At 36.5% G+C, this 9909-nt stretch overlaps 1 protein-coding gene across 1 annotated transcript; it reads right to left on the bottom strand.

The window, feature by feature from the left end:
* Positions 1 to 445: 445 nt before the first annotated feature.
* LOC148297293 (protein LOL2-like) lies at positions 446 to 8189 on the bottom strand. Its single transcript, XM_088245834.1, has 4 exons — positions 8180 to 8189; positions 4076 to 4183; positions 1034 to 1143; positions 446 to 517 (listed from the first exon to the last, which is right to left on the bottom strand). Exons 1-4 carry the CDS (start codon positions 8187 to 8189, stop codon positions 446 to 448), a joined length of 300 nt encoding a protein of 99 aa, XP_088101960.1.
* Between the last annotated feature and the right edge of the window lie 1720 nt (positions 8190 to 9909).

Here is a 9909-nt window from a genome sequence, read left to right as displayed (position 1 = left end):
CCCCCCTCTCTCTTACTTGAAAATAAAAAAAAGAAGCTTGTACTGATATCTCCATGTATATATATATATATATATTTGTGCAAACATGTCTCAAAACTACATTTTCTATTTATAAACTCAGGATGATAGAACTTTCAGCGTTCTGAGAAAGACTCTTGGCTCATTTCTGGAGAGTACTTCAGACGAGGACATCCCGGTTGATGGTTGAATGAACATTCAACTGTTTGAGCTCAAGTCTCCATTTACTTTTTCCCCCTGAAAGATGTTACGTTTATTAATACTTGCAATAAGATATGGTACATGGTTCTGCCATAGGTGTAAAGTTGAATTTCATATATAGTACCACGTTATTACATGTTGCACGTGCAAAATGTTTAAAATTAGTCACAAATTTATTCACAAATTTTGCTCTGTACAATTTCTAGGCACGCCTCACATAAGCAGTTTAATGAACAGCATTGGCAGGGGGAGGTGGTTGCCCCTGTTGAACAGACCATGGAGGGCGCTTGTTGTGTTCCTACAGATAAAAACATTTCACATCCAGTCATACATATGAAACACAAGCAAATGCATTTTGATCTATTTACAACTTCTATATATAATATACAAATGACAGTACATGTTGTTTCAATTATTCTCCCTTATAACAAGTACTATTACCAATGAAAGAATAACATGACGTCTATAAATGTGAAAGTCTACAAATCCCATGACCTCTTCTAATTTTTATTTCAAAGGAAATCTGTCTTCTTCTTTTTGGAGGGGGGAGAGGAGGATAAGAAATATAATCTCATCATCAGGCAGTTTTTTCAAAGCATCTCATCCCTGTCCTCTGTAATTCCTTGATAACCATGGAAACAAAGTTTTCGCCAATGACTTCTTACAAAATTTCTGATTTCGCATATGAACAGAGAAAAAATAAGTATTTTCATGTAATTCCAGAGATTATCCCCAAAATGTCTCTTGAACACTAGCCTATTGGCAGTGAGACTCTTAATGGTTTCAATGTGTCCACAGCACATTGTTTACTTACTCCAATTTCTGTCACAAACTGACAAGAGGAACACCTGACGGATGAAGCTCCATATGCATACATCAGCAACACTGCACAACTACCACATTTAACTTGTCCAACCTGATAAGCTGATTGCATAACTATTGCATAAACGATTACTCGATTTTAAGTCCATTGGCACTTGTGGTTTAGTGCTGAACTTTGCACACTGCATATATATGGACCTTCGAAATTGGATAACACATTTTTCAAGAAAAAAACTTGATTGCATGACCCTAATCAACTCAAAAGATCAGGTGTACATATTCTATATTTCATGTTAGTTTAGATCACGCATTATTTTGGGGTCATGCACTGCCTCTTTGAAAGAAGTTCAATGCAACTGCAATCTCTCTTTCTCCTTTTACATTGTTATCAAATTTTGGCAATACTTGCGCTAGGTGTACAGTATCATAACAAGATTACGAAGTGAGAAAACCTACAACAATTTTGGAAAAGGAAAAAGAGGAGAGAATGAGACTGAAAACGTTGCTTACTAGGTACACTAAGGGCCCGTCTGGTAACGTTTTCGGAGAGTGTTTTATGAGAATATTTTCAGAGAATGAAAACAAGAAAACAAATTCGCATTTTCAGGAAATGAAAATGGGTCTGGTAGATTAATTAGAAAACATCTTTAGAAAACAAAAACAATGAAAACGTGTCTGGTAGTACAATTTGAAAATAATAATATGTGAGTTATTTTCAAGTGTATTTTTGCTAATTTCCGTTTTTTTTATATTTAAATTATGCTATTTTTCAACGACAAAAATTTATAAACAATAAAAAAATGTATAATTTAACAAATAAATTTTTTTAATGTTTTTTCAAAGACAAAAACTATCTTATCTCTTTTTTTTTTTTTATCTTTCTAGTTTCCTATTTTCTTATTATTTTCCTTCCCAGACCGTTTCTTTTTTCTTTCTTTCTTCCATTTTCTCTCTTTTCTCTTCTCTTCTTCTTCCTCTATATGATTCTCTTTCTCTGCTTCTTCCTCTTTGCAATTGGTACTTAGGTGACGAGGGGTAAATTTTACGACACTTAAACAAAACGTAACAATCTTCACACACTTTAGACCTTGACCAAAAACACTTATGACTAGTTAACTACTAGTTGTGAACAGCCACAATCAAGAATACACACAGGGCATGCCACAATGTACCTGCAACCCTAGAAGATTACCAGTGATAACCTAGGCACTCAGAAGGACCCGTCAATCTAGGCATCCCCTGTGCTAGCAACAACTATGGTGAAAGTGTGTGAAATCATCATAATCAAGTAAACACCAAACAACAAATAATGATGACTAGTCAACTACAAGGACACAAATCCAGAATTCATACGATGACTAGTCAACCACCAAGAACACAAACCCAGAATTCATACGATGACTAGTCAACCACCAAGAACACAAACCCAGAAAAATTACAGAGATGCAATCAGAAATTGTTCACCCAGAAACCCACCATTGGGAAAAACTGGGGGTCATCAACCGACCAGGCAATCCACTAAGTAGAAAAAGATTCTTACAAAGGAACACAAGCAAGCTCAAGAAAAACCTAGATCTATTTAGGAAGATGAGCTATACCTCCTTTGTGCAATCTTCTTCTCCAACTTAGCAAAGCTTGAAGCTCAATTCTTCATGGCAATAGCAGCTCCTTCTCCAGCTCATTCATCCCATGGCACCAGCTTGCAAGCTCTAACTCAGACAGAAACCAAAATTTGGATTCAAAGGAGAATGACCAATTTCTTCAAGAAACCATACTCTTGAAGAAATCAATCTTGAATCTGACCTAGATATATATGGGAGAGTGTTTGATCTGGCAAGATGAGGTTTTCATATTTCAAATGCAGTTTTCAAAAAGAAACATTTTGGAAAACTCAAAGATGAAAAATATGAAGGTTACAATTGAGGAAGAAGGGAAAGTTTTCAGAGAAACTTTCCAAAACTTGCCTACAAAAGTGACGGCTACCAAATGAGGAATGCATGCGTTTTTACACAAAAATTCCTAGGTTGGAATCAACACATGGCAGCAGAGAGAGAAAGGAGAATAGGACAAAAAAGTGGGTAGGATCCAACTGGGAACAGTGACCTGGAAAACCTTACTAATGCAAAGGTTGACTAGTCATATGGAGGAAGGATGACTAGTCATACGGAGAAAGGATGACTAGTCATGATCTTCAGGAATAGGGTTAATGCAATGTCATGCAATGCAAAACTTACCTTTGTCAAACACAATGTTGTCCATCATAATGTAGCGAGATAAGAACACCTAGAGATGAAATTCTTAATCTAAACTTGAGCTTGAGAAAATACAATGATTGTCCTATTACAAACTTGTCAAGAGAAGCCAAAAGAAAATCACAAAATGCATACACTTACACTCTCTTAATTTTTTCTTTTCTTCTTCTTCTTCCTCTCTTATTTTTCTTTTCTTCTTCCTCTCTCTGATTCTTCGTCTTCATACCCATCCTCTCTCTGTTTTCATTTGTTAATGGTTGGTGGTGGTTCGATTGGGTGGTGATAGTGGTTCAACTGGGTTTGTGGCAGTTATGGTTCGACTGCTTTGGTGGTGATCGTGCTTTGGAGGTGCCGGTGCGACAAACTAGACGATGGTCTGGATCGGTGGAGATGGGTTTCCACTGTGGTGTTCCTTCGTTGATTTTTTTTTTTTGGTCTGGTGCTTGATAAGTAAATCAAGATCTCAGAGATTTTAGAAGAAGAAGAATAGTTATGGAGAATTTCAAAGACAAGAATCGATGTTGATTGGAGAAAGAGAGATGGAAAAAATGAATTATCGTATGGACTCAAAGCGAAAACATTGAAAACGAAAACAACATATTTTCGTTTTCAACTTTTGTTCATGAATTGGATTTGTTTTTGGAAAATATTTTTAGGGAAAACAAAAACGTTCCACCGAACAGGTATTTTCCAGAAAACAGGAAATGAAAACGGAAAACGGGCAGTGAAAACGATATCGAACGCGGCCTAAGTATCTAGGTGAAAGAGGAAGAGAGAAGAACCTTGTAGCACAAAGTTGACTGTTTGACAGCATGAGCATTGAACATGCCTGGCTCCTCGTGGATATTTAAGCAGGCGGCGGCAAAAACCACAAACCATTTGAGCTAATTCTGCATCACAATTGGATAGCTCATCAAGCGAGAAAACCTTTCACTATGTATAAAACCTGAGATGAAATGCTCTATGGAACATTCGTCTGAGGAATCTAAAGATCAAGAAGATAATACATTTAGTAATTCAGCGATCCCAAAAATCAGTATAGCTGCTGGCCAGATGTAGGCACTACTGTATAATTTTTAGTACAAGGGATCGAATTCCAAATTCCGGTTATACTAGGTTTGTTCCAATTTTTTTTAAAAAGAAATATTATAGCGGTGCGGTTATACTTGGTATTTTCAATTTTTAAAAAATATAATGTCTTCGGTTATACTCGGTTTTTTTAAATTTTATATATTAAAAAAAAGAGTATAGCTGCGTGGCTATATACGGTTATTTTTCCAAAGTTTTTTGAAAAAAAATTAGTACAGCCGCTTGGTTTTACTCCGCTCCTTTTCTAAATTTTCTTTATGAACGGTATAGCCGCGCGGCTATACCAGGTTTTTTCCCAATTTTTTTTTTAAGGAAATAGTATAGTCGATATCGGCTATACTCGCTTTTTTCTTTTTTTTTTTAGAAAAAGAAATAGCGGCTATACTTGGCTTCTTACAATTTTTTTAAAGAAATAGTATAGCCAACCGGCTATACTCGTTTTTGCTAAATTTGTTTAAGAAATAGTATAGCCGGTCGGCTTTACCCTAAAACCTTTTAAAAATTTTAATATAGTACAGCCGCATGGCTTTACCAATTTCCAAAAAATAAAAAAAATTTTATAAGCGCGTGGCTACACTCTTTACACACACACATATATACTAGGATCCTCTTTTTCTTTTATATTTTTTCCCTTATTTTCTTTTATCGATAAGATTAGTTTAGAGTATTATCCATTACTATTAGGCCATTACCCGAGTCTCTATTGTCCGCTTTTGATATTTTTCTTTTCCAGAGTTATTACTTGTATAAAGAATTTAGCAATTTCACGTTTAATATTGTATTATACACATACATACCTATATTACTTTTTTCGAACTTGAATAATAAATTATTATTCAAAACTATCATAAAACCCAATATACGTATTAATCAAAATAAAGCCTTTCCCTTTTTTTTTGGTGAAAACCAAGGTATCCCCCTCGCGATTGCGGGGACTAACCCTCGAGGTACTGTCGGGCGCAAAGCGGGGACCTCTCCCAACAAAGTCTGCTCTATTCGCAAGCGCCTGGGATCGAACCCAGGACCTCTTGTTTAAAGGATCCAAGCCCCTTCCACTTGGATCCAAGCCTTTCCCTTTTTCAAACTTGAATAATTATTATGGAATACATATATAATTAAATAAAGCCTTTCTGATAATCACTACATAATCACTAAATTCATGATTAGAGCCCTAATTCTGATAAAGAAAAAGATCGAAAGTTCATGAGGAAGAAAGAAGGAAAATACGAAGGGTTATAACTTCTAAATTGAGAACCATATATGCTTGATAATTTTGTTACATGAAACCTCTTTTCAAGAGCGAGATTTAATGTGCCATCAAGGCTGTGGGTTCCATTTTCCAAATGTGTTTCTAAACATGATGATAATATTGTGATTCATGCTAATTGGAACACGGGTTTTTTTTTTTTTTTTTTTTTTTTGTCATGGTCGGAAAGGATTTGAGGAAAAGGTTTATGGGTTAGGATCAAGATCCTCTTCTATGTTTTTCTCTGCTTCTTCTGCTTAATTTTTATTCTAAATTTTCCGTCTCATTGAAAAGTCATCCAAAAACTAAAATGTTGACAGTGAGTTTTCTTCCTCGTATATAGCTTCACCACATCAAGAAGCTCAATGATAGTACACGATATGGCTAACTAAATCACCAGAAAGGAGGTGGGCGACCAAGTTTTCCTTTGAAGCTCAATTGGGGTTTGTAAGATCTCGTTTGCTCCGCCGACTGGACAGTGACAAATAAGGACTCTTAAAGATGGCCATGACTAAGAACATGAAGATGAGAATGGCAGTTCTATCAATGAACCAACAAGACACCGCATTAACTCACCTATTATACGTAGACTCTTTTTTTTGTTCCCTCCAAACTTAACTCCGAGTGCGTCACCGTACGCCCCTCCTGAACACAAACTTTATTTCTGAATTCTTGGGTAAGAGCTTGAAGAGTAAATCCAATAAAATTAAAGAACCCCACCCAAAGTTCGAGCCTTACCCAAAACAAACCCTGCAATAATAAAACAAGTAGTAAGCAGATAATATAGAGAAAGTGGGCCCCATCATATATGATTTCTTAAAGTGCAAGAATGGAAAGTCTTAGTTCAGTAGGAAGATTTTTTTACTTCCCTAAACAGAATTAACGGTTCTCTTATAAAAGGATGGCTGGTACTTCGCAACCTCACTGCACATTCAAAGCCTCGTGCCTGCTTCTCAATAAGAAAGAAAGAAATTCATGTATGGCTTCAGTTATATTTATATCTGCCTTGTTTTTTTAAAATTCTCTTCATCCTTCTATTTGCTCTGGTTGCTTTCTGACCTTCAATTGTTTTCTTCTTCTTTCTTCGTTTATTTCTTTTTCCAAACGTGAGATAAGTATCTTTTTTCTTTCTATGCAGCAGACCACATCAAGCTTTCTTTCTTTCTTTGTTGCATATTGGCCTGTAACGAAACTAAATCGCCAGTGGGTAAGAAACTGCACCTATTTGCAATGCTCTCCTTTTCCCTTTTACATGTATAGGCTAACTCTTGTTTTTTTTTTCTCTGCAGTAAACGTGCCACACATAGTCGGACTAAGCGAAGCAACCCCTTTTTCAGCAACCTAGAGCAGGTTAGCAAACTGCACTTGTGAGCACAAGACTGCCCTTTATATTCTCTTTTTATTTGCCTGCAGCCAAAGTCTTTTTTTTTTTTTTTTTTTCTCCTGCTGCATCCAAGTAACCAAGCCAATATCATCTTCTGCTTTCTCTTGTTTATGTTATTATATCAAAGCCTACTATGTTTTCTTGCGTTCTAGTTTATCTCTGTCATACAGTTTAGGTTTGGATGCGAATTTTTGTTGTAAATGAGACTTTTCGTCATTGTTTAGTTCCTTGATAGTAAGGTCCATGGTCTAAAAGTTTGAAATTTCGTCTGGTTGTTTTTGGAAAATTGTTGGCTGCTGCTGTTAACTGGTTGCAAAGTATTTTATTTTGACTTACAAAACAGTGTTGGCTGCTGCTGTTAACTGGTTGCAAAATATTTTATTTTGACCTAAAAAAAGGGACGATCTTTCATTTCAACAAGAGAAATTGGTTATTGTAGTCAGGTTTAATTGTGTTTTGCGCTGACACTTGTTGACATATGCAGTGGAACACGAGAATATGGATGAGACATATTCTATTATCAACCAAAAATTGCAAAACCCTGTTTTGAAACATGCATGCTTGGAGAAAACGAGCCAAGAGTTGAAGGTTTGTGACATCACTACTACTTTAAAAATATATATATTTATACAAGTGATATTCTATTTTAAATTAATCTGAACTGTGGATAGGGGGATTCGAACTCGGGTGCTGAGTGGGGAGCACATCCGCTCTAACCAGTACTTAAATAATATAAATAATATTTTTTTTTAAATGTCATACGTACTTATAAAGATACTTGTATAACGAGGAGAAATGTGTGCATACAGCTTACCAATTCTTTAATTTGGTGTATATTTCATCTTATTTTCTCATATTTCTTTTATGAACAACCTTGTGCAAATCATCTTCTTCTCTGTCTCTTTTTATTTTATTTTATTTATGGGTGTAATGTCTTTTGAATTACTTCATTTTGAATGCCTAAATTGTTTAATTTAGGCAAGACGATAATAGTTAATAAAATTCAAATTTTTACACAGGTAGATGGTGTGGGCACAACAAACATCGCTGTTATCTGTGACGACATAATCTTTGTTGGTGTCGATGCGAGGGGTACATATCCTAACACTAAAGCATTTATCATGACTGAAAAAGGAAAAAAATTATTCAAAATCAAGTACAACATACTTGCAACCATGGCAGGAGATTCCGCTCAATGTGAAGCAGTGTTAAATCATGTGAAAAACACAATGGAAATATATGGAGATGATGGAGACATCCATGCTGCAGCAACGTTAGCCCATACAAATATCCAAAGATGGCAATTAATCAGAGTCTGGACAGAAATTTGATGGGTCTTTTCTTATAGTTGGTTGGGAGAACAAAAATGATAGTTTTCATCCCTATATATATGGCGTCAATAATCAAGGATATATGCGAACATCCACTAACTACGAACCAACTGGGAATGGAACAGGTGCACAACATGCTTATCCATATTATGTGGCTCACAAGAAAGGCAACAGTACTAGAGAAGAAATGTTAGAACTTATGAAAGAGGCTTTATTATATGCAGCCATTAAAGATCCAATGAGTGGTGGTATTCTGCGTGTGGCTGAGGTGAGACTATTTGGTTGTAATAAAATTTATTCCCAACGGGTTCTTGAAGTGTTGTTTGCGCATTATGATGTTGTAGCTAACTGTCTTTCACATTCGTTGTTCTCTCTATCGTACAATCATGAATATACATATGAGCTTAATGAGAAAGTTGATGAAATATTCAAAGAACTTAAAGATTATAGTCACAGTGTTGTCGTGGGGCTAAATAGGAAATTTGTTGTGCGACTGCTCCATTTTAAGTGCCCAGCTAGTGGAAAATACGAGCAAGTGAAAGAGATGAATAGATCTTGGGTTCAAAGTTTTGATCTAAATTTACGACCGAAACCGGAACATCTGTATGACCGCAATGTGCCTCATGTGTTGTGAAATGAGAACAAACTCAACTCACCCTCCCCTAATGATCTTGTTGTTGATGGACTTTGTGACAAACACAATAATGGATGAATCACACACACTCACACACTTTAGAAATCAACCAAGCACAAAGTGACACAAGAATTTATAGAGGTTCAGCAATTGCCTACATCCTCTTGGTGATCCCCTTGAGAAATTCACTAATGAAAGAATAAGTTACAACTTTGGATTACAAAGAAACCCCCTTAGAACTCTATTCTCTCCCAAGCTCTCTTTTCTCTCTCACCCCCTTGCTCAACACTTTGATACACTTGTGAACACTCTCTCACACTTGGTGTTTCCCTCCTTGGTGTCTAGACTACTCAAGACTCAACTCAGCTCTCTCTTGAACTGATTGCCCTCTCTCTCTTCCTCCCTTGGTGAGATAACCTCCCTTTGAACACAATAGCTCCCAGCTACTTGACAACTTTTAGATTAACCACACTCTTTGTCTTGCATCTTCACTTTCTTTTGTAGGCAGACCTTTGGACTTAATAGAGGGTTGCAATTACTCCTTCACGTTCTTGCTTTCAGCTACCAAACTAAACACAAGGCTAGGCAAACCAGAAAACAAGCCATAAAGCATGCACCCTTTGTCCCCTTGTCTCCCACCTAGAAAACCCTTTGGTACAAGACAATAAACAACATTTAAATGGTGTTCCAGCTTCTAAGGCACGTTGCCAAACTTCCTAGAAACCATAAAACTCTTGGAAGCTCAAGGGATTAGGTAGGGAACCAACACATGTGAAATGCACCTTGAAAAACGCATGGAAAAAACGACACAGCACGTCTGGCGACCGGTCGCACGTTCCTGGCGACCGGTCGCATTGCAATCTGTCTGAAAGCGACCGGTCGCTTGCACCTTGCGACCGGTCGCTGGTCACGATTTCCAGCTTCTCCTCCAG

The sequence above is a fragment of the Prunus avium genome, chromosome 1 (assembly GCF_965620075.1).
Source record: "Prunus avium chromosome 1, drPruAviu1.hap1.1, whole genome shotgun sequence".
NCBI lineage: Eukaryota > Viridiplantae > Streptophyta > Magnoliopsida > Rosales > Rosaceae > Prunus > Prunus avium.
This window is presented reverse-complemented; position numbering and strand designations above follow the sequence as displayed.

Bases quoted from the DNA above. Each gene is read 5' to 3' on its own strand.
- LOC148297293 (XM_088245834.1), bottom strand. The intron at 1,144-4,075 runs GTTCTTCTCTCT...TTATGCAATCAG, and splicing joins AGTCAACTTTGTGCTACAAG to CTTATCAGGTTGGACAAGTT. The intron at 518-1,033 runs GTAAGTAAACAA...TTTTATCTGTAG, and splicing joins AGTTTGTGACAGAAATTGGA to GAACACAACAAGCGCCCTCC.